The sequence below is a fragment of the Penicillium alfredii genome (assembly GCF_028826965.1).
Source record: "Penicillium alfredii strain IBT 34128 chromosome Unknown utg000009l_segment0_segment0, whole genome shotgun sequence".
Lineage (NCBI taxonomy): Eukaryota > Fungi > Ascomycota > Eurotiomycetes > Eurotiales > Aspergillaceae > Penicillium > Penicillium alfredii.
Window position 1 is genome coordinate 1,545,392 of NW_026622706.1, and position 23,349 is coordinate 1,568,740.

At 50.1% G+C, this 23,349-nt stretch overlaps 10 protein-coding genes across 10 annotated transcripts; 5 read left to right on the forward strand and 5 right to left on the reverse strand.

The window, feature by feature from the left end:
* Positions 1 to 819: 819 nt before the first annotated feature.
* On the forward strand, positions 820 to 1,753 carry NUU61_006509 (GNAT family N-acetyltransferase; the record flags this gene model as incomplete). Its single annotated transcript, XM_056657037.1, has 3 exons — positions 820 to 933; positions 1,177 to 1,635; positions 1,718 to 1,753. The coding sequence occupies 3 exons, from the start codon at positions 820 to 822 to the stop codon at positions 1,751 to 1,753; spliced, it is 609 nt and encodes a 202-aa protein (XP_056509837.1).
* A 1,122-nt stretch (positions 1,754 to 2,875) lies between these two features.
* Positions 2,876 to 3,565, forward strand: NUU61_006510 (uncharacterized protein; the record flags this gene model as incomplete). Its single annotated transcript, XM_056657038.1, has 1 exon — positions 2,876 to 3,565. The coding sequence occupies one exon, from the start codon at positions 2,876 to 2,878 to the stop codon at positions 3,563 to 3,565; it is 690 nt and encodes a 229-aa protein (XP_056509838.1).
* Positions 3,566 to 10,260: 6,695 nt separating this feature from the next.
* NUU61_006511 (chitin synthase export chaperone) lies at positions 10,261 to 11,407 on the forward strand (the record flags this gene model as incomplete). The annotated part of the gene is made up of 3 exons (XM_056657039.1): positions 10,261 to 10,498; positions 10,585 to 11,156; positions 11,222 to 11,407. 3 exons carry the CDS (start codon positions 10,261 to 10,263, stop codon positions 11,405 to 11,407), a joined length of 996 nt encoding a protein of 331 aa, XP_056509839.1.
* Positions 11,408 to 12,559: 1,152 nt separating this feature from the next.
* Positions 12,560 to 14,020, reverse strand: NUU61_006512 (esterase/lipase family protein; the record flags this gene model as incomplete). Its single annotated transcript, XM_056657040.1, has 3 exons — positions 12,560 to 13,655; positions 13,719 to 13,867; positions 13,979 to 14,020. 3 exons carry the CDS (start codon positions 14,018 to 14,020, stop codon positions 12,560 to 12,562), a joined length of 1,287 nt encoding a protein of 428 aa, XP_056509840.1.
* A 350-nt stretch (positions 14,021 to 14,370) lies between these two features.
* Positions 14,371 to 15,542, reverse strand: NUU61_006513 (acyl-CoA thioesterase; the record flags this gene model as incomplete). The annotated part of the gene is made up of 2 exons (XM_056657041.1): positions 14,371 to 15,219; positions 15,282 to 15,542. 2 exons carry the CDS (start codon positions 15,540 to 15,542, stop codon positions 14,371 to 14,373), a joined length of 1,110 nt encoding a protein of 369 aa, XP_056509841.1.
* A 686-nt stretch (positions 15,543 to 16,228) lies between these two features.
* Positions 16,229 to 16,759, reverse strand: NUU61_006514 (mitochondrial 37S ribosomal protein bS6m; the record flags this gene model as incomplete). Its single annotated transcript, XM_056657042.1, has 3 exons — positions 16,229 to 16,538; positions 16,610 to 16,641; positions 16,736 to 16,759. 3 exons carry the CDS (start codon positions 16,757 to 16,759, stop codon positions 16,229 to 16,231), a joined length of 366 nt encoding a protein of 121 aa, XP_056509842.1.
* Positions 16,760 to 16,975: 216 nt separating this feature from the next.
* Positions 16,976 to 17,691, forward strand: NUU61_006515 (glycine decarboxylase subunit H; the record flags this gene model as incomplete). Its single annotated transcript, XM_056657043.1, has 3 exons — positions 16,976 to 17,111; positions 17,257 to 17,319; positions 17,378 to 17,691. The coding sequence occupies 3 exons, from the start codon at positions 16,976 to 16,978 to the stop codon at positions 17,689 to 17,691; spliced, it is 513 nt and encodes a 170-aa protein (XP_056509843.1).
* A 416-nt stretch (positions 17,692 to 18,107) lies between these two features.
* On the reverse strand, positions 18,108 to 20,510 carry dscA (ubiquitin-protein ligase dscA; the record flags this gene model as incomplete). Its single annotated transcript, XM_056657044.1, has 1 exon — positions 18,108 to 20,510. The coding sequence occupies one exon, from the start codon at positions 20,508 to 20,510 to the stop codon at positions 18,108 to 18,110; it is 2,403 nt and encodes an 800-aa protein (XP_056509844.1).
* Positions 20,511 to 20,845: 335 nt separating this feature from the next.
* NUU61_006517 (cation efflux family protein family) lies at positions 20,846 to 22,305 on the forward strand (the record flags this gene model as incomplete). Its single annotated transcript, XM_056657045.1, has 2 exons — positions 20,846 to 21,166; positions 21,235 to 22,305. 2 exons carry the CDS (start codon positions 20,846 to 20,848, stop codon positions 22,303 to 22,305), a joined length of 1,392 nt encoding a protein of 463 aa, XP_056509845.1.
* Positions 22,306 to 22,808: 503 nt separating this feature from the next.
* On the reverse strand, positions 22,809 to 23,214 carry NUU61_006518 (putative NADH-ubiquinone oxidoreductase 14 kDa subunit; the record flags this gene model as incomplete). Its single annotated transcript, XM_056657046.1, has 2 exons — positions 22,809 to 23,059; positions 23,181 to 23,214. 2 exons carry the CDS (start codon positions 23,212 to 23,214, stop codon positions 22,809 to 22,811), a joined length of 285 nt encoding a protein of 94 aa, XP_056509846.1.
* Positions 23,215 to 23,349: the final 135 nt, after the last annotated feature.

The following is a 23,349-nucleotide window of genomic DNA, read 5'->3' on the forward strand; positions in this document are numbered from 1 at the left end:
GGACTTGGGTCTTTTTTTGTTCATTTTTATTTTTCCCCTTTCCATCTTTTCTTGGGTCTTGTTATATCAAACTGTGCACACTCGGCTTGTCTCCGGTTTATATTCCCTGTGATGTTTATACTTGAACCCCCCATGTGATGTTGGCATCTACAATTGTACAACTGTATGCATGGAAGCTCTGCAGTCTTGAGCCAATTATGATACTCGTAGTTAAAAAATTGAGAATATGAAGAACGTCATTCGAAGAACCACACCCGAAGTGTCGATGCCAAAAGGGCTCCACTGCGCATGCAACTGCCTGTCCAGGTTTAGGGTTCCCCCACATCCTGTCGCCTTGCCTCTTGGCACTGCTTTGTGTCGCTCTTCTTTCTTCTTTTCTCTCTTATTCTTCCATTGATGGGTTTAGCTTGATTTTTGTATCGATCTCCATCGGGTCTACTTCACTACTTTATTTCACCCTCCTCTCTGGTGCCCTGCTCGGTCTTCTCTTATTTGCGATATCGGCATAGATCTCTGCCCCGCTAGGTGGTCGCGTGGGGATTCCTCGTACTACAGTTTCTTTTTTGGAGGGGGGAGTTACACTACTTCTATCAGACTACGGGTCTGTGTCTGTTGACAGTAAGTGTGATCTGCTGTGTGGGGATACATGAGTACATAATTTGAGGGCTGTTTATTGACACGGTGAGACAGACTTCGGGTGTCATTCTGCGTTATCGAAAAAAATAACCAAGATCCATCGGGCGTTCATTGTTCAGGTGTGAATATCAGTCGCACACTACACAGCTGCGGAAAGACTACCAACTGTGTTTCATCCGCACCATGGCAATCGAAGTCGTCCCTTTAACCGAGGCCGATATCCCCGGCGCCATCGAAGTGATTCAGCAGGCATTTGCCGATGATCCCTATTTCAAGTGGGTCTTTGATTCATCCAAGGTGTGTAGCAGTCAAATTTAACTAGACATTTTAGAAGCATACTAACCCCGACCTCTCTCGTAACGAGGCCGATCTGAGGCTTGGCCTCGACAACACGAGAGAGATATTAAAATAGTTCAACAAGCAAAGAAACTATGATTCCCTAGCAGCGCGCTGCCACTGGGGCATCAAGAACGCATTGTTCCACGTTGCCAAAGACACTTCATCTTCAGACAATGAAACCAAAGACAACACACTAGTCAGCAATTCCTCCTCCTCTTCTTCATCCTCTTCCCCCATCCTAGGCGTCTCCTGCTGGCTACCCCCCTCCCAACTTCCCAACCCGAAAGCTGGTACTCCTACTTCCAATCTTGGATGCTCTCTATCAACCAGTTCCTCACCAACATGCGACACTGGGGCCACGGCGGCCTGCACACGCGCCGCTATTGGATCTGGAAAGACCGCCAGCATGCAGCGCAGTCCCAGATCTGGGATGATCCGCGTGGCTACTATTTCTGTAATATTGTGGCTGTGAGCCCCGAGGCTCAGGGGAAAGGGGTGGGGAGGCTACTGTTTGAGGCGGTCACTAAACAGGCGGATCGGGAGGGGGTCAAGTGTTATTTGGAGAGCTCGAAGAGTGTGCCGAATGTGCAGATCTATGAGCGGATGGGGTTTGAGATGAGGAAAGAGATGGAATGTCGGGATGGAGAGGACGTTTGTATGGTATGTTTTATTTCCCTTCTTCCCTTCTTCTTTTCTTGTTTCTTTTTGAGTCTGTTTTGGCTAAGTTGATGCTTTGCTGTAGTTGTATTGCATGGTGCGCAATCCCAAGACCGAGTGATTAAGTATGGATGCTTCGTTCTATAGAATAGCTCAAGGCTTCAAGATAGAAAATTGATTATGATTAATTGAGGAAAGAGAAAAGCGGCATTATCCAAACATACTCATCTCTTGTACCACTCAGTCGAACTCGAACACTGGAATCAGGAGGCGTTTCAGACAATTTCCTTCTAGTCTGATTGGAAACAAGACCCAGCCTCCTATTCCAGGGCCATAGCATCCTCGAACGGCAGAAAGGGCTTTATATCAATCGCTATGACTAGTTACTCAGCCTAACTGGTGCCCTTAAAAAAATCCTAAGTTAGGTGCTTTGTTTGTATTCCACCTAGCCCATTGAGTGCACTCGGGGACTACTAGTCCTGCTATTTCGACCTGTCAACAACAACGGAGATTAACCATCGTGCAAATACCCGCATCTGCAGCAATTTCCACGTCATGCATTGCAGAACGTCCAACAGAACCTCCCCCAAAATAAAAGGTTTATAGATCGGTTGGCCCAAGCAAGCTGCCGGTAATCCTCCAACGGTTTGAAGTACCCAGCCCTAGATCCTTACCTAGATTCTGGGAGCTTAGGGTTGCAGCTTTGTCGCCGTTTCAGATTCAGTCCGATTGGAATACCACCAGGTTAAAACACTTCTTCGGGTACTGGCTCTTGTTTTGGAGTGTTCTAGTATTCTTCTCTGTTTTGGGCTGCCGGCATTCAAAGCACCAAACCCAACAAGCGAAATGACCGGCCCGGGTTGATACGGATGTCCTATATAACCGGGGATGTGTGTCTGAAACTTCTGCTTCTGATAATCTTGGATCGGTGGTTCTGGATGACCATGTCTCAGCGTTGAGTCTCATTCTGAGATCTTCTTTGGAATTCCTTTTCTTGGGTGTTCATTTGTGCTCGAATTGAAGACATGAAGGAGCTGAGAGTGCAGTCAAGGTCATTGGATCAAGTGTCTCAGAAGGTGATTTTTGCTGTTTGCCTGAGTGGTGAGTTGGCCATCAGACTGAGGGTATGAACTCTTTCTGAGTTATTTACTAACTAGTCTTTGGCTCTCCCGGGTTAGTTGGAATTCTCTGCTGCATCGCCATGTCACTCTGGCTGGGCTACCGAAAAAGACATGGACCCAAGATGACTTTCTGGGCACTTGTGGCAGGTCGCCGGCGAGCCCGCGACCCAGAAGCTGTGAACAGCCTCGAAATGTCGAGCAGGGCCGGGAAAGGGCGTTCCAAAGTCGACGTCTACAACCCGCAATCAACACCCCCGGATATCAGGGTCACGGCGACGCCCCAGTCCGAAACGGATCGCATTGTGCATCAGTTAGCGGCGCTGGCAGCTATCGTTAGCCACTCGTTAACCAACGTGAATCCAGATCATGGAACACCAGCAGCATCAGAATCAACACTTTCACCGATACTTCCACCAACACTTCCATCCAACAACCCAACAACCAAACCAGAACATACAACCACCCAGTCCAAATGGAAAGGAAAAGAACCAGAAAAAGAAGAGAAAGAGGAAGAATCTTTCCACCACCTCAGCAGCCTCATCACCATTTCCTGTCTCCCCCCGCACTCATCCAACCACAGTGCCACGCCGTCAACTACAACAGTAGCCTCCCGACCCGGCAGCAGAGAAATCCAGGCAGCCACAGGCCGCAAGAGAACTTTGTCGCGGTTCAGCAGCCATCTGGGCGACATACCTAAACTGCCTTTTCCCTCTCGGGTTGCCCGCAAGCCGTGTCCTCGCTACAGTTCCTTACCTCCGGTGTATATGCCGAAGCCGAAGCCATTGGGTGTGCGGCCGGAGGTGCGGTTTTGAGGTGTGGGTGTGTTTTTATTGTATGATTATATGATACCTTGGGAGGATTGTTCTTGTTTTGTCCTTGTCGTATCTGATATGATTGATTTTGACATGCTGGCCATGTCTTGTTTGTTTCGATAGTTTATCATCCATTCTCTATCTCTCTCTCTCTCTCTCTCTCTCTCTCATGCACAATAACCATGGCATGTCATTCACACGCCTTTACCCCACCCCTTCGCAGACAACCCGCAAAATGGCAGTAGATCGCCGGGAACAAAATGATCGCCAAGCCATCACACTGCCCATTCTTGGCTTGAAGTGCAAATGATCAGTGAAGTAATAACCAGATAACCACAGATTGCCTGGCCAATTGACTTTTCTGCACTGTTGTCTGGGTTTAGCTTGGATAGAGCTCGCGCGAGTCCAATTCTGGTAATTTCCCAGAGGCACGCGCGAAAAAAATAATAATAATAATAATAATAATAATAAATAATAAATAAAACTAAGATCAAACAAGAATCCACTTAAAAGCCTACCTATAAGATCTATGCATGTTTAGTTATGTACCGATCTTCGTTCACACAAACACGGGACTATGTCCGTCCCCTTCGGCAACACCGACAAGTCCCGCCCAAGCCCTAAAACAAACAAACAAAAAAAAAAAAAAACAGGCTTGCAGATTGCCTTGATGCAAGCCAGCAAATGCCGAGAAATTAGTTGATTGATATATATATATATATCATGCATATTTTTATTTACTTCCATGTCGATCATTAATTTCTTGTGGTGGGCTTAGCAGAGACAGAATATCTCCTACCCTTCTTTGGAAGGTGGATAAAGCGGCTGTGGCTTCGGTACTCGCACCCGAAAAAAAAAAAGCTCTGGACCCGCACAAACTACTCTACAGAGCAGGTATGGAGTGTATTGCGGGTACAACGCCAGAGGATTCGGTGATGTTGCTTAATTTGTCTATGGGACAATTACCAGGGCACGCCCGAGAGAAGTGGGTATGTAAGAGAATCGTTATATACTTAGTATCCATGGATGTATGTATGTAGATACGTAGTTTTGGGCAATGGGCCCAATCCCTCATTGCTTGATACCTAACGACCCAGGTATGTATATTTAGAATGAAAGTGGCGGGGTTGTTATTCCCTACTGGGCTGTGAAGGAATCAGGGTCTTGTGGCTAAGATCCTTTTTCCTTTTTCCTTCTATTTTCTACTGTAGGGTTGTATGTACTAGTAGAGTTTCATTCCTTGGGGGCCTCCTTAGCTCCCCAGTAGGCTTCCTTGGGGCTGCCCAAATGACTGGGAACCGGGTTCCGAAGGAAGAAGAAGCGCATTTGGGTATTAATAGATTGCCACATACATACATACATACTGTAGTAAGTGTGTAATCGTACATGAGGCTGCCCTGATCAACATGGAGCAAACACACAGACACAGAGAAAACCATGGATGCTTCTACACGCTAGCCGGAATCCTTCGCAACCAGAGCCTCAACACTCTGGAACCTATGAGTCAGAATTGGTCCGATGGTCCCGGGTTTCCAAGAGGCCTTACTCGCAATCATCATATTGATTGAATTACAGAAAGAACTAAGGCTGGACCAAGTATGAAAGGACCGAGAGAGTAGTTCATGATTACCAAAATTCTATGCTTACTACCCTTTCTCATGGTTGATCGGCTCTCGGAGGAACTATTCTAAACCCACTAGTTTCTTGACTAACAATCTCACAGAAGGATGAGACCCCTGTCAGTGTGGCTCAGTGGAAATGCCAAAGACGAGGGTCGGTCAAGAAAAGCCCGGGCAATCAACGCCCATGCCATAGGACAATATCGGGGGATATGGAAATGCGAGAAAGGCAAATGCCCGGCATATGATTAAAAAGACTAAAAACACAATCTGTGTAGGAATATATATTCAGAACCTGTGTGATAAGACTCGCTTATATCCCCCCCCCCCCTGGCATATGTGTGTATAGTTCAAACGTGCGTGTCACTTATCCTATCTAGACTCCAGCATGAACTCGCCCATCACGAATTGTCAGGGATGATCTAATAATCAAGCCTAACTGCCGGGGGGGGAAGAGGCGACCCAAATGCTTGTAAGTATCCCAGTCCGGGGCACAATGTTGATGCAAATGAGCGCCCGACACGGCACGAAATCTTCCTGGCCTTCGTTGAATCATTCTCCTTCAATCAAAATAAGGACAGAGAGAGAGAGATTGAGGTACTTCATTTAATAATTTTGATACCATGGCAAATAATAGGAAAACAACGCACCAATTCATCAATTCCTTGCGATCCATACCAACTACCAACCCAAAGTATATAACGCCACGCAGCCCTACCGCAGGATCCAATAGTCGAGTTCTGTTTGTTGGGATTGTCAGGTTTTTGTGTGCAGGGAGATAAAAGTCAATCAGAATTATTCCACTCAATCCTTGTGGCTTAGTGCCTTTGAGGATTTAGTGTTCCAGACATTGCATGGCCCTAACCCTCTAAGCGTATTCCGGGGATTGTCTCCTAAAAGCAAGGTCGAAGATCTCCCCCCCTTTTTTTTTTTTTTTGTGCGTGTGGTTGGCCTCGGACTCCTATGCTAAGTCCGAGTACCTAGCAAGTCCGAGCCTTACTATGCTTAGTGCGCATTGCGTATTGCCTCATGCATCATCTACAGATCGTTGCCGTGCCTACAGATAGGTACCATTGCCCGGGTATATCATTTGCATCTACCAGAGACTGACGATGCCACTAAGCCACCAATGGCAGGTAGAGATATACGCATACGTCGGGAAGAAACAATACTACCAATAAAATTGAACTAATAGAGTAGACAAATCAAAACAATAGAAATCCCTGCAGACGGACTGCACACAATGCCGAAGCTTCGCCCGGGCCCCCCGTCCCTCCGGAGCGCACGGAGATTGCGTGGAAGTGCAGTCCTGTAGCCTTTGGCCTTTTTTTTCTCCCTTGTGGCCCGGGGTGTTGTTGGCAAGAGTGAGTCTTCTTGATAGCCTGAAAGACAGATTGGGTCCCGGTACCCTTTCCCTCTTGGTTTCCCTGCACATCTGCAGGGTATGATGAGGGTGTCGTGAAAGCACGGACACGACCAGGGGTAGGAAAGGGTCTTAGCAGAGAGATGTATGCTTGGCGAGTAGCTGGGTTGTTTGTTGCGTACACATGGCTAGTATACTACGTATGGGAGACACAGAAAAGGAAAAAGAGAAAAGGGGAATTAAAGAAAAAAAAAAAAAAGAAATCGAAGTACATAAAGTATTGTATGTGTGTGTACTGCAGCTTCCAGCATTTCAACGGAAGTCCCGATGTCTGGCGTCATATCGGGCTGGGACCCCTTCCTCTCCCCCCCCCACTATGTTCTGTGGAAAAGAATACAACCACGTTGCTTTTTTTTTTCTGCATCTCAAGGACCTAGACCTTTCTTTTCTTTCTTTTCATTGTTCCTATTTGTTTTGTTTTGTTTTGTTTTGTTTTGTTTCTTCTTTTTCTTCGGGCAACTCGGGCTACCGCGCCCATCCACGCCAGCCACGCAACGAAATACTTCCGGAGTACGTACGAAGCATGTGATGCAGTGCGTTGTATGAGCTCTTTTTTTTATTAGTTTCTGCAGAAGTCCAGGGCGGGAGGTACCCGAAGGGTCTTTTTGGGGTTTCTGTTTTTATTGTGTCCATGTTTTGGGAATTGGAGAAAATCATGCCCTAAAATCCAGAAGTATCGTGGATCTCCAACCCCGGAGAATTGCCTTGGAACGCCGAGAACAAAAAAGCAAAAATACGACATCAAAGGTACAGGCGCTTGCAGGTGAAAAACAGAAAAAAAAAGTCTCCAGACAAGAAAAAAAAACCTGGATGGCACCAATGCTCCGGAGTATGGAAAAATGCAGACTCCAAAACACAAAGTTAAAAACGAAAAAAAAAACCCGCGGTGCCCCTCCAGAAAAATAAAATGGAAGAAAAAGGGAAAAAGAAAAAGAATAGAAGTGTCGATCATGACCGCATGGGCGAATAGTCGATTTCAAATTGAGTGGTCCCATCGTCATCGGTTCGGGAGAGCCGCCCCCTCAAGAAAAGAAGAAAGAGAGGGTCGGCACTAGCCGAATAGTTCCTGGCGATGAAGATATGGTCGCGCCAAGAACGGGCAATGCAAGAGACGGGAGAAAAACTGAAAAGATCCATGTCCTAAACACCCCGGCCGAGAGAGAAAAAAAAACAATCAAAAGTAAGATTTGACTCCAAAATCATGGTCGACATGATCGCAAGTCACCGTACCGCGCAGAGCAGACATTTGCCCACCACCACAATGAACCGGTCGTGGGGACTGTCGGGACATCGACTGTCTTTGCTGCCATCCAGGGAGGTGCGAAGGAAGTGGGCGGAGGGGTTCTGGCAGCTGCTATAGATATAGTAGTTTTTGAAGTAGTTGCACATTTTGATCCCATGGGGGGTTCCGGCGAGTATTGAATGCAAGAAAAGTGGGTTGAAGAGTCTCAAGAATTGAGGCAATTGAAGTGACTGAGATGGGTGAAATAATGTAGTTGAATAGAGAATCAAAAAGTGTAGACCTGGCGAGGTCCGGGGAGGAAAATATACTGTCTCGTGCCCGAGTGCACCAAGGTACACATGGTGGGAACAGGGAAACAAAAATCAATTAATAAACTGAATTCCAAAAACGAAAATAAAATAATAATAATAGAGGTCTGTCAATTATTTCAACATCCCAGAAGTCGGTTGCTCCATAATTCCGCAGCCTTTTTTCCAAAGAGTATCTACACGCAATCCCCACCGGAAAAAAAAAAAAAACCCTCAAGGAAGCGGGTCCTGCATGAAGGGCTGTGGCTTTGATCTGTAAGACCGTTAAACCGAAACAACCGAGGGTTGTTATTTATATTTACTGGCTTTTATTTTATATTAATCTACAATTTAAATTGCTCTATCAACCCCATGACGCCCACATCACTACCCATCGGGTAGGTGGGAGATCGACACGGTTCCTCGCAGCCGTTGATGCTTCTTCACACACGTGGCGCTAGTCAGGATCTTCATGCATGAGACAGAACCGGCCATGCCGAGGCCTCGGAGATTGGCGGTGATACTGTACATTGTGGAATTGGATCTTCAATGCCACACACACTCCTGCTCATTCTGGTTTGAATCAGATGAGCACAGAGCCCTCGAAACAGTCCGGTGACAATAGTCGTAACAAATCACCAGGTGGCAAGCTGGACTCGGCTTGGGAAAACCGGAGTAACGACATGTTGGGCAGTCGGTGCGGGTGATAGGCGCCAATCGGCACAGAATCAGAATAAAAACAAAATAATTAAAAAAAGGAGCTTTCTGGGCTCAGCCACTTGTCCCACCTTACAAACATCTGGTTTCCTCTCCCAACTCATCGATTGCCAATTGGATGCGCATCGTTCGGGGTTCGGGGCAACCTGCGGCAAGACTTGGCACGGGAGAAAGAAAAGAAAAGAAAAGAAAAGAAAAGAAAAGAAAGAAAGAAACGGTACTGCCTAGTCTGACACCTCGTCTGACACTCCTTGAGTCATGGGGGGAAACAATGCTGAGAAATGGCCTGGATCAGCAATTGACAGGGGTTGTTCAGAGTCGTGCTCACGATCACCATATTACCATATCTACCCAGGTGGTCTCTCTTGTGCCACACGGAAATATCCGTGGAAGTGAGGTGTAGAAAAAGAAAATGCCCCACTCGGAGTCCGTTCCTGCGTGTCTCAAGGTCGGGTTCACCTTTATTCGTTTTGGGGATTGATCATCAGACAGGAGACCCGAACATGCTTTAGGTGGGGACTGCGTGTCAAACTATTATCCGTGATGTGATAGGCATTTGTCCAGGAGTGGTGGAAGGAAACCTGGGAATATTTGCGAAGGGATCATGAACTTGATTCACCCCCGTATCGGGGCACGGGAAAGACCCTGGAAGATGGGGAAGATGGGGTACCAGGATGATCACTGATTTCGATCGAATTCGCTAGTTTAATCCTACTGCAGCCTCCAAACTTTGTTTTTGCTTTTCTTTGTGTTTTCTGGAATTCGCATTATACTATACTAGCCCGGGAAATTGGGATTGTCCTAAATCCGATCCCATATTCAATGCACACTCCTCTAAGATGTCTAGTGTTTGTAAGTATACTAGCAATCCTGTTTTGGTTTATTTTTATCATTTGTCTATTTCCATAAATTGACTATAAACAACCCGAAGGATTCAAGTCACGCGCCTACCGCATCGGGTTAGTGGCTCCCAGATCGATTAGGTTGGGTGACTAAGACTCTGGGGAACGCTAGTCCCAAAGTGGAAACGGAAAAACAGCGCCTACCGAGCCAATTCGGAGAGTCCCGTGACCCACCCCCTCGCAGGAAAAAAGATGGCATTGAGCAGTCGCCGCGCTGCAGCTTTCACTTGGGTCGACCCAATCCGCTCGTTTGCAAGGACTCCCTGTTTATAGCTGAACAGAGAGAAAGGTACACCGAGGCCCAAAGTCTCCAAGAGAAGGTGCTCAACTGGAGGCATAGCAAAACCAAAAAAAAAAAAGGCTGGGTCTGATTGTCAGCTCTCTTCCCTTCACCGTCCCACCCACCGTCGTTGTGGAGACAGCCGCCCATCGCAACGGGAAAATCGCCCTGTTTTGTTGTCGCACCGGCCTGACCTTCCCAACCCGCCACCATTATCCTCAGCTATGGGCTTTGGCGATTTCGATACAATATGCGAAAAGGCGGCGCTGCCATTGTGCTCGCTGGTGGGCCCGGCGTCGTCGATATCCGGGTCCACGGGGATCATCTCCAACTGCTATGCGCGCAATATTGAGGTTGCCAACACCATTATCTTCGAGGGTGCGGCCTCGTTCATGCATATTATCGCCCTCGCTATGACGGTGATTATGATTCTCCATGTCCGGTCTAAGTTCACTGCCGTCGGTTCGTCTTGACCTTGACCTTCACCCCTCTGTGTTGTGTCCGACTGGACTAGGGCTAACCTCTGTTATTTCTGTTATCTATAATAGGCCGCAAGGAGATCATCACCTTCTTTTATCTATACATGGCGCTCACCATTTGCTCTCTCATCATCGACGCCGGCGTGGTCCCTCCCAAGAGTGGTCCGTTCCCGTATTTCGTCGCGGTTCAGAGTGGCTTGATCTCGGCGCTGTGCTCTTGTCTACTTGTCAATGGATTCGTGGGCTTCCAGCTCTACGAGGACGGAACCGCCCTTTCTGTGTGGCTGATCCGCGTGAGCTCCGCGATCATGTTCATCATGACCTTTGTGATCTCCCTGTTGACCTTCAAGTCGTGGGGCGGCCTGGGCCCGAACAACACCGTCGGCTTGTTTGTGGTGCTCTATCTCCTCAATGCCATCTCCGTCGCCGTGTACGTGGTGATGCAGCTCCTGCTGGTCGTCAACACGCTGGATGACCGTTGGCCGCTCGGACATATCTCCTTTGGCGTGCTAGTCTTTATCATTGGACAGGTCTTGCTGTATGCCTTCAGTGATACTATCTGCAATAATGTCCAGCATTACTTGGACGGACTCTTTTTCGCCACATTTTGCAACCTGCTGGCCGTGATGATGATTTACAAGGTGAGTGATTAACGGGCCTAGAGACATTCTTTTTATGTGTGTGCATGCAACTGATATCAGCCTAGTTCTGGGACTCCATTACCAAAGAAGACCTCGAGTTCTCTGTCGGCGTCAAACCAAATACGTGGGAGGTCAAAGAGCTGCTGCCCGAGGAAGAACGTCGAGGGACGGTCTACGCGGACAACAACTCCGAGTATGCGGGCAGCATGTACCACCAGCGCGCCTCGAACTACAGCCACCATAATTACTGATTCACGCGAGTGGCTCTGATGGGGGGCCATGGACGTGATGATCTATCCAGCGATTTTTTTCTTCTTCTTTTCTTCTTCTATCTCTCTCATGTTCGTCTTGTTTATTGAGCTTTACTCCATTGGTTTCGGCGCAGCACCAGCATTATTCTCGCATTTGATGGCCCACGACGATATCTTCTTTTGGTTTTTACAGCAGTATGGTGGCACGGACGTGAATTATGGATATTTGGATTTGCGCTGGACGGGATGAGCCCTGGAAGGGAGGGAAGGGGCTCGGAAATAGTTTATATGGTTGGTTCTTGTTTCTTCAGTGTGCAGTAATGATCAACAGCATAGTAGCGAACCGAGTGTAATCTGGAACGGCATTCATCTGGTTCATCTGGTTCCAGGACGATCAGCCTCCCGTGTCGAGCGGAAGCTAAATTCAAATGAGGACAAGAACCCCGATTGTGCATGGATCGCGTCCTGCTATCCGAATACGAGTAGGAGAAAGGAGACAAAGAAAAAGAAAATCTGCAGCGCGATGGCCTAAAGTAATTCCCCAAATTGGAGTGCAATGGCAAAAAACATTTTGAGCTGAAGCTTCTTTGGTTGGAGTCCATGTACTATTCCACGCTTACTCCCTAAAGAAAGCAGATATGCTGCTATGCACCCAAGAATACACAGCCCCACCACGGGCTATGCAAGGATGAGTCTAGTAATAATATGCCGAGGGATATCTCGGTCTGCAGCGCTGTCTCGCCAGTCGAACCCGTCCGTCTCAAGAGTGAATGGTTATGGAGAGACCGAAACATGAAACCAGGGTAGCCAAGCAGTTTCCTGGGTTTAGACAATGGTATGGCAGCACTCTCTCGAGCACAATTGCTCGGAATCATGGACATCCGAGAGAGAGCACAAGCACAGCGATTTAACTTTTTCTCTCTCGTTCGCCTGTGGAGAATATCAGAGTCAGGTAATATGCATGCATGCTCCATTCGCTGTATGTGTTTGCCCGATACGGCGCACGCGGACTGAACTCAAGTCGGGGGTGGACCGCCGATCAGGGGAAGATGTATTCGAGCCGTTTATTTCCTCTGCAATAAGAATAAAGGGGGCACTCGAACGGCAAAGGTAGAAAACTCTAACAGGAAGATCTCGGGTCTTGTTGCCCGCTCAATCCACGACCACGACATCAACGCCGTCCATGAAGCCGTCGTCGGGCTTGGTCCGGTCATGTGCCGGTGGGTGAATGGGGTCGTTTTCGACCGGCCCGGTCGATGTGTTGTACCAGCCCTTGTCGATCGACCGCACTATTCCCTTGCAAGCAGCGCCGAGCAAATCAAAGAACGCGGGATTGTCTTTGGGTAGGAACATGGTGATGTGCGCCTTGACCTCGTCGGATGCCTTGTCGTTCACGGCCCTCGTCCATTGAAGCCCTGGCTGCAGAATGGCGGCCTCGTTGCCGTCTTCCACCTCGGTGGGAAGAGTGCAGAATGTTCGGTGTTTGGACCGGATAATCTTCTGACTGAATGAGGTCTTGCCCGTTGCTGTGTTTTCCACGAGAGATGTCGCATTGTTTCCAAGACAGGTGTAGAAGTTGACACATTGGATGTCCCGGTCCTCCTGCACCTTTGACAACCGCACGAGACGCTGCTGTAGCTCCGCGGCGCGTGTTAGGCACCCCACGAACTCGAGATGCGATGAAACCCAGCCCAACCCATCGGAGATCCGATGGCGCTGTGAATACATGGCAGCTGCACTGCCAGCCGCGACGGCGCCCGCAGCCCCGGCGTACATGGCATATCGACCCCATCGCTGCCAGGAGGGAACAGCCGCAGCATCGGATGAGGGAGGCAAGGGCTTGGCTTGCACCGCGGCCTTGTCAGACGGATTGTTCTTCCCGCCGTAGCCAAATAGTCCTGCAACATCGGAAAAGGTATTGTAGGCGGTTGTTGCATTGCGATAGTGACCCTCAGCCCCATATGAAACCACTCCCGGTGCTATGCCCAAGAATGGGGTGTCAAATGCTAGTACTCCTTGGACGTGCGGGAACATGAATGTGCCCGGTCCCACGACTCGAGCATTCTCATTCGATGGGCCCGTAGGAGGGTTTCGGAAGATTGGCTGCTCTTCTGCTACCAGCAGTAGTGTCTCCGCAGCCATAATCCCTCCCATTGAATGGCCAACCAAGAAAACATGGACGGACGGGTCGACAGTGGGCGATGCCGTATGGTTTGCAACCTCGAGGTCGATCACGGTGTTCTGTAGCCTGGATCACCGTAATGGATTAGATATAGGGGTTTACCATAAAACAAAGTTGGTCCAAATTTACCAGTCACGAAATCTCCCTACACATTCCCTCAAGTCGCCTTTAGTCTCATACTTCGGGTACACGGTGGTGACCACCGTGACCGCAGGCAAGGCCTTGCTGACAAGTACACGGAGGTGTTCGGGGAATGTGGCGAAGGTGTCATCGTCGCCCTGGATTACACAGTCAAACAGTCAGTCACTGGTACCTCCCGACGCTCAATTTGCAGCCCTGCATGTTTCTTTGCGGGGAAACACCAGTAGGTGGGACGGGAGGGCTCATACCTTGAAGCCATGGATAAAGACAAGAAGAAGTGTCTTGCGCATTGTGGAACAAGCAGAGCTAGTCATCAATCATCATGAGAAGAACTGTGAGCAACCTGCTTCAAGTTGCGACAGAAGATGAGACACGTGAAATGGGCCAGTCGATTTTCTGTTGATTCGATGCCTTTACGTCACATGTGCACGTGATCTACGATCTATAAACATTTTAAATCAGCTTAGATGTGTATATATTCGGGAGATATTCAAGGCTTAAGGGGTCCTTATTTAAACAGTTGAATGGGCAGGGTTTCTTTAGAAAAAAAAAAAAAAAAGGGGGGGGGGGGTTAGCTAGCGTAATCGATGTGTCACTACTATTGTGATCTAACCAGTTGCTCTAAATGTATATACATCCATTATAGATTCCCTGCTCGCCCTGGTTTTCGAAGCCGAAGCATACTGTCCTGCATAGATGTTGCCACTAGTGTCCCATCAGGGCTCCAGAGATGACTCTCATGGACTGCCCGGTTCTCTGCAGACTGGGGGGTCCAACCTTCCTGCACAAACCACTTCATCGGCACGCTAGACCCATCAGCACTCGAGGCTGCCTCCCAGTCAATCATCCTCAGGGCCTCGCCATGCTGGTGCAAAACAACCATGAGAGTGAGACTTGCCATTTCTGACCATTGCTTGATACCAAGAGCACGTGGAATCAGCAACAGCGAATTCTTGTCACTGGAGTACATGTGCGCACAAGCATAGAGGTTGTCATATTCGCCCGTCTGCTCTCGCTCCTTGATCTGAACAAGTGTTGCTGTCGGGTCTTGATCTGGTGAGCCCTTAAGACGATATTGGCCCAATTGGCGGTATTTCTCAGGGTGTTCCTGGATATCTCGCGGCTGATTGTAATCCTTCATGTCTACCTTACGCACATCGAGCCCAGGGAACTCGCGTTCGGTGATGTTGCCCTCTTTCACGTTTTCAATCCACCAGTCTGCATCAACACTGGGGCTAATGGGCTGGTCCTCGGGTCGTTTCGCAGAGAGAATTGACCGGAACCGCTCCTGTGCAGTTGATGGTTGGTGGTGGAAGGTACGCTGCTTCTCATCTCTTTTGAATGAGCAAAGACATGAAAAGCAGATCTTGCCTTCTTGCCGGGCATCCACGGCGCGTGTGCAGTACATGTACCCGTCCCGAATGTGGCGGACTGTGTACACATACGGCACATCGAGTCGGCCACCGCGGATGAACGACCCCGTCATGTCCTGTGAAGAATGTCAAATTATGATCTAGAAGAATAGATCAATAGGATACAATGATAACTTACATGGACGACAAATCCTTTGCCGACAGTCTTGGAGGCGGCATAGGCAGACTGGGCGAATACGTGCCCACCAAATGAACGCGTCCCTTCGGCAGGAGGGAATGGCGCTGCAAGCGAACGAAATCGTTCGATCTTCTCTGGCTCATGGTCGCGGTCTGATGTCTGGGTGGTGTCGAGTCGCTCCAAAGCCATCAATTCAACAAACGAAAGCGGGGATGCCAGGTTGCCCGAGCTCCAGTCCGATGTCCGGCGCTGGGGAGACATGGCAATGCAATTTGAAAAAGGTGCCCAGGCGCAATGTTTGGCAGATATCCCAGTGATTGCCAAGTACCGAGATTCTTCGCAAGTTGATGTTTATGAACAATACCGACGATGGGTCTGACAATTGCGGTGTAATGGCTGCAGCGGGAAAGAACGAGAATCCCCCTTGAATGAGTGCTGCAAACCAACTCTGACCAACCAAAAGGAATATGTTCAAGTCATTCTGGCGATGCGGGTTGTACCCCGGACAGGTCATTGGGGGGGGACCGGGGAACCTCGGCTGTCCACCCGTGACTGTCGGCAATGCTTCTCCACGGGCTTGACGATCTGCGAGTATGGGCTTGAACCTCGAAAAGAATGGGCTAATTTGCAAGAGAGATTAATTTGTATACGATCGAACTAAAGAGCCATACTATGAGCATTGAGGTCGCATTCTTGTCCGGGGGCAATGGATCTACGATGTCCAATATTCATCATAGCTGCGATGGCCAACAAAGCCACCCAAAGAAATCAGATTGGAATTTATACAGTATGCGCCGAGCGTGCAGGTAGTGCAGAGTGATTATCCCGAATCTCCCATGCCATAATGATACAGAAAAACAAATGCCGACACCCAAGTCGTAATCTCCAAATCCCCGACAACCACGTCTCTCTAGCCCTCCGAGATTTTTGGTGGTTTCATAGTTTGCTTAGATCGAGTCGGTAATGTTGCGGCTATTGTTCCATTCGATTCTCCCATTGATGTCCTTGACCTTCTCGAGCGTGTCGCCCAGCTTCACCACCGTGAAGTTGATCATACGGGGGTCGAGGCTGAGAGTTCGGCGCAATGATGCTTGGACGGGGCCGGACGAGTCGAAGCGCATGAAGAAGTGGTGACCATCGTGGTATCGGGCCTGGTGTTTCGTTGTGGCTCTGGGCAGTCGGAACGGGCCCCAGTTGGTGTAGCCCCGGATCACGCCGCCGGAGCGGATCACCTGGAGACCGGTGTTACGGGCGATCCTGTTGGCAAGGAATGATTAGCTGGATCTGTAGATAAAGAATGCAGAGACGGGGGCAGGATGGTGTCGTACTCGCGAACTTCGTGGGTACTGCCCGGGCGGACCTGTCAGGGGAGAGAGCGCGCGTCAGTTTCGTCCGTCTTTATCTTCCATTTTCTTCTTCTCAATCCTCTCTTCATAAGCCATTGAATCACTTACAATGGCAATCAGCTCATACAACATGGCGCGTGGTGGGCAAAATCCGATGGGCAAAAGACAGGTCCCGAGGAAAATCCTAGCAAGGCGAGGTAGCTTATCAGCGGCTTGGCGGTGTTATCGCCATGCCGTCAGTGAGTCTCCGCCGGAGAAGCACCTGCTCGTTTCCCTCTTCCACTTTCTTCGTCTTTTCCTCTTCCACCACTCAATTCTTCCCTTTGTGATTATTCCTTTTCCTCCAAAATGTCTGCCGTCGCTCGATCTGTCCGCCCCTTTGCTTCGCGCGTCCTCGCCCAGAAGCCTCTCACCCCAGTCTGCAGGGCATCGCCCGCTTTCCGCTTTCCGCGGGGAACGAGGAGCTTCTCGCAGAGCCCTTTTGGTGAGTCGCCTGGGATCCCAATGCCCTCGAAGAAGTCGCAGGGGGTATAGAGAAGATCAATTGGATCTGGAGATGCTTTTTCTAAGCTTCGCGGAGCTCTACAAGGATTCGCAGATGTAACTAACCGCGCAATCCCGCAATGCAGCGCAGGTGAAGAAATACACCGAGTCGCACGAATGGATTGAACTGGCCGACGGCGGCAAGCTTGGTGAGTATTTCTAGTCACTCTTGAAACATCGATCACTGACACAGAACAACCCCAACAGCCAAGATCGGTATCACCGAGTATGCCGCCAAGTCTCTGGGTGACGTCGTCTACGTCGAGCTCCCGGAACCCGAGCTCGAAGTGACTGCGGGCGAGCCCGTCGGTGCGGTCGAGTCGGTTAAGTCCGCGTCGGACGTGCTCTCGCCGGTATCTGGGAAGGTCGTTCAGGGCAATGCTCTCCTGGAGGACCAGGCCAAGACGATTAACTCCAGCCCCGAGGGCGAGGGCTGGATCGCGGAGATCGAGGTCAATGATGCTGCCGAGCTCGACGCCTTGCTGGACGAGTCGGCTTACAAGGAGACCATCGATGCTTAGATCCTCGTCGGGTTTGATCGGATTGTGTTGGGATTGAAGTTGGGATTGGAACGAGACAACTGGCGTTCCCTTGTCTGTGGTGGTAGATTTTCCCGTTGTTCTTTTACTTTACCATGTGATGCTATATTTTCATGTATGTCTCTTGGAGACAATTGTTCAACGCAAGTGTCTAGATTGGTCTTGTTCGCCGATGGCTTGACCTCCCCGTTCAACAGGAATGCTGAAGATTCGTTGGTTATCATGGTTCTTTTCTCTAGGAAAGGGATTCTAGCCATAGTATTTCTGAGGAGAGGCATAGCGTTCGAAAACATTGATCTTAGCTATAAACAAGAACAGCAGGCCATGGCTCCAGCAAGAAATGGAGCAAGATCTATTATATACAAGCAAAAATAACATGGCCGTTCCAATCGACATGATTAAACAGGAGGGACAGATTCACGACAAATCGGGCACTGTAGACGAAGCCGCATCCAGCTCTCCAGACACGCCGTATGGAAGATGTGCCGGCAAGGAGTGACCATGTAGGCGCGACGACTCAGGAGACTCGAGGCCCCGTCGGTGACGCTACTGGCACCAGGAGCAGAAAGCGCCGGCAGAACCGGCACCTCAATATCCTGCATGCAGATGGCACAGTCGAACATGGCCTTCTTGCGGTCTCGAGACCGCACCTTGTCGTCGTCTTTGGTTTCGCTCACCAGATCCCGCTCACCAGCCCGCAGGGAAGCAATCGACAGATCACCACCTCCGGCTTCAAGGTCCTCGTCGGATCCGCTGGTATCACGGAGAATGGGGTGGTAATCGTACGCCGGAGGCGCCCAGCCTCGAGGTACAAAGAAACGCGGGCCCAAGATATCCTGGCTGGCCAGGGCCCAAGCCTGAATCCACATCCAGCCGGCCATGACAAGCGCGGTTGTCCAGTCGGGTCGAATGAACAGCACATTGCCACGGGCTGTAAGGAAGTACAAGAAAGGAAACAGCCGCAGGATACTTTGGCCAACAACAAAATCCCACCGTAACGCTTTGCGGCAGTTCCGCATGACATTGCGGTAGATTTGAGGAACCCAGAACGAAAGATAGATCGAGGCCAGCAAGCGGGAGTAGATCGATCCCAGACGCCGCGGCAGAAGAAATGCCCAGATCGAGATAATAATCATCCCGAATAGCGTAAGGTAAAAGCGTGCATACATCGCGCCGACATCGCTCCGTATTTGCCTCGGGGTCGGTGGCGTGGCACGAGTGGCGGGCGGCGGCTCGAGATCATCGTCAGGAGCATCTTGATCGGGCGGTAAAATGACCGCCGTGTCTCGCATTGCCGTTGCAGGCAGGGGCAGAGTCCCAGGACGAACAGCGGGAGTCGGAGGATTGACGGCACGCTCTTGTTCGCGCCGTTCGGGTTCCTGGACCGCCCATATCTCCATCATGAATTTCATTCCGATGTAACTGACGGAAAGGAAGGCCAAAAATGATGCCATCGTCAGAACCAAAAAAGATACAGCTGCATAGAGCTCCAAAACAATAAACGTCGAGACAAAAGCATCGCCGAGCGCCATGAATGCAATGGTGTAGAAGCTCACCCGGCTCCGCGTAGACGGAGTCGAAGCCTCTTTGATCTGGCGTAGAAGCAGGGTAATCTGCCCAACAAACACAGCAGAAACCACAAAAATCAGACGGGCCGCATATTTACTATACTCTTCATGTTTTGGCCCCGACAGATATAGCGAGTCTGAAGGTGGAAATTCAGGCGCGCCCTTGGTTTCCAGTATATACCCGCAGTCCGGAGAGAAGACGACGGCTGACATGACCATAAGAGGAGGATCTGGAATTGGCGCTCCCATGGGATACCGGAGCTCGTTTTCCATTCGTTCCAGTAACAGTCGGTCGGCGACGGTATCACTAACCATGACAGGATGTTGCTGCAGGTAGACGATATGCTCGCATTTGGGTGCCGGGAACTCGACTTGCCCCGTACCCGCCAGAGAAGCCCAGGGGAACATGGTTGCCGGTCGATTCTGCTTCTCCGATATGGTGTCTGACAGCGACTTCAACAGAAGCCGGTGAGACAATTCGTAGGTGTCAGGAGAGAGTGCAAAATGCGGTAGCGAGAATATTCCGCCAAACTTCTCGCTCGAGGTACTTAAGATGATCCCCCCGGTCTCTGGGAAGTGCACACCAAATAGCGAGAGGTACCATGTACTGCCCCAGTCGTCCCGGCTCTCAACCGCCAGGTTTGCCTTAACCTCGCGAGCCAGACCATCGCCTATCCGAAGCTCTTCTTCGCCTGCCTCTTCCAGATCGAAATAGAACGTGCCTTCGCTGCCGGTGATATTGGTGCTGAAATCATGCGTAAAATATTCATGCTCGTGGGCGATTGCCGACGTATTGAGCGGCGAACTGCGATGTTCATCCCGTCGCACCCAGTCCCCTCGCACTTTTCCCGTTGCATTGCGATACACCGGAAGAAAGAGTCTAGTAAGGTTCAACGGGGCCGATCGGTCGGGGTCTTCCAGGCCTATCGGAGGCTCTAAGCCAGCACTTGAAAGAGCGGATTGCAGCTGGTGATGGGCGCGACTTCGGACGTTTGGGAAGAGATCCCATGCATAGCTATCGTTGCTCCTGAGTCCTGCAAAGGGAAGCCAGTGATCGACCGGCGGATCGAAGTCGCCATATCTTGACTCGTTCAGCAGCTGAAGCGCATGTCGCTCTCGATCGAGCTGGCGCTGATGCTGGCGGTCCTCATCAATCACAGGCGGACGCGACTGAGAGCTGAGGAGGAGATAGAAGACCAGCAGGAAGAAGAAGAAGGAGCCGCGGTTATCCATCGACGCCACAAACTGGTCGGCATCGGACTCTCTTCCTCAAAGCGAGACAGTAAGCATCGCGGGAGAAGACGGGGGATAATAAAGCAGCGACAAAGCACGCAATTCGAGACTGAACGAACAAGAAAAGCGAAAAGCGAAAGTCGCGAAATGAATGATGAGAGCAGTACATGAGGCGGGAGTTGATGATGTACTCGACACGGGGTCCCCGCCCCTTTGGCGCCTGACTCCCCAGGCACTAATCGCCTTATCTGTGATCTCCTTTTCAGCCTCCAAGGTACTCTGCTACCACCCTGTCTCCCAATTGCCCATTCCGGCGGCCTGTTCAAGCCATCAACATGGCTTCGAACCTTCCTCTCCCGGTTCCTCCGCGAACCCCCACTCCGCCGGCGGATGAACCTGCGCATCAGCATGCCCAGCTGAACTCAGGAGTATCGGTTGATCGCGATTCCCTGTCGCCGCTGGTGGAGTCTTTACCCAGGAGTTCGTCGTTGGAAACAGGGACTCAAGGCCGTCTCAGTCCCACAAAGTCGTCCTTCAATTTGAGCCCCGTGCCAGACAGCACGACATCGGCGCAGAATGGCTCGAGCAACATGACCGCCGCGGGGCCATTCAATTTCAACACCACGGTTATGGCGAAGAGCCCGGTAACCAAGTCTGTGAGTGATGCTATAAAATGATGCCATTTGGCAGGAAATCATGTTAATATTTGCGCTTGGGTTTGCAGAATATCGGGCAGCGCAGAGGTCACAAGTATAAGCACAGTAGTATCTCGCATCAGATCTTCCTCGAGCCCCCTCCTCGAGCGCCTCTGGCCCTGCCAAACTCACTCCCCATTCCCACACTGAAGGAATACCGCACCAGCATGTCGAAGGACCAGAAAACACGATTTTGGTGGAGTGTCTGCCATATCTTCGTGGCGGCCTATACGCTCTGGACCGCCGAGGGGTCGCTGGCTATGACAGCACTGTCTCATCTCATCCTATTCGACTCCCTGGGCGCTCTTCTCTGCGTGGCAGTGGACATTTTGGGCAATTTCGAAGTGTGGAAAAGATCCAGCATTCGCCATCCATTTGGTCTAGAACGCGCTGAGGTCCTTGCGGGATTCGCCATGTGCGTACTGCTTCTTTTCATGGGCCTCGATTTGATCTCCCATAATCTCCAACATTTCCTTGAGAGGTCCGGGCATGAGCCCCACCATCCACACGAGCATGACCGCGTCTCTCTGGGCACTGTCGATGTCACGGCTATTCTCGCCATTTTGTCTACGTTGGTATCCGCAATACTGCTGAAAAACCATGCGCGGATCGGAAAAGCGATGCGCTTTGCGTCCATGGAATCTCTCCCTTCAGTTCTGAGCAACCCGTCTCATTTCCTTACCCTGTCATGCTCCACGCTTTTGCTGCTGCTGCCATTGGTTTCGATTCGCATCTATGATTGGCTTGACAAGGTTCTGTCTGGTACAATCGCAATTTCCATGTGTGTCTTGGGAGTCCGTTTGGTCAAGGCCTTGGGCTCAATGCTTCTCATGTCCTATTCTGGTCCTGGAGTCACCGAGGTCATCAAGGACATTGAAGCAGACCCCTCTGTGTTTGGAGTTGATGATGCCCGGTTCTGGCAGGTTCATTATGGGCTATGCATGGCAAATCTCAAGATTCGAGTCTCTGGCACCGAGGAAACCCTCGTCCGTCTCCGCGAAAAGATTTCCAGTTTGATTCGGAACCGACTAGGTGGAGGCTATGGCACTGGAGGTCAGAAGTGGGAAGTCTCTTTGCAATTCACCATCGAGCGGGCATAAACACCTGCTCCATTGCTACTGCTGCTTTCTGTTGGATTATTTCCCCACAAGTTTGGCTGCGGTAGATCCTGTACATTACCTACCCCGATCTGTTCTATATTCTCGCCAATTTGTATGAAGCTGCATTTGGAATCAAATCTGTCAATAATGATATAGACCATGGCTCTACTAGTTCTGGGAGTCTTCTCTTCATCCCATTTGGACCATGAATCACCCGTAAGAGGAATCAATCCGATGACTACCTCGGCAGAGACCGCTAACCTGAAAGAAAGAGAACTAAATAGGGGTGCAATTGGCATGGCATAATCGAACCAGAAAAGAAAAGCTAAAATTGCAAGTATTCTAAGCATTTAAGTGCTAGCTGTCTTGCCTTGAATTGGGAGGCAGATATAAATGCCGATATCAAACCGTTGAATTTTGGTACAATGTAGAAAACGAATACACACAAACAAGGGACCAATTCTCTCCACCATGCTTCTCCCCTGCTCTAACACACAGCCTGTTTATGATGTCGCCGCCAGGACAGCACTCTCTTCTGTCTTGCTCAGACCTTCGCGCTGGTCTCTCCGTCGGCGCTTCTCGAGAATAGCCTCTCGTCGCTGGGCGAGCATCTTAAGTTGACGGCTCTCCACACCCTGGAGCCAGTAACCGAAGCTTCCACCAACACCGGCAAAAAGAGGGTAGACCCAGAGGGATTCTTTGGCGAGGATCGGACGCATCTCGATACCGAGTTGCCAGAGACGGACGGCAATGCCTGTGGAAGCAGCAAAGTCAGTTGGGGTGGCCATGACACGAGATATGTTTATATTCATATTGCATTTATTCAGAATAACACTTCAGTCGAAGCTGCAGTCGAAGACATCGAGGTCACGTACCGAAACCGCTCCAGAAGAGCACTTTGTGGACCATATTTGCGGTCGGACGGGTGTGGGCGGTATGGATTCAGGGGTGGATTGGATCCCAGCGAATAGTAAAGAATGTGGGAATCACGCCTGGGAATTCACAGCACCGCGATCGGAATCAATGGAGTCGGGGTTTGGCGTG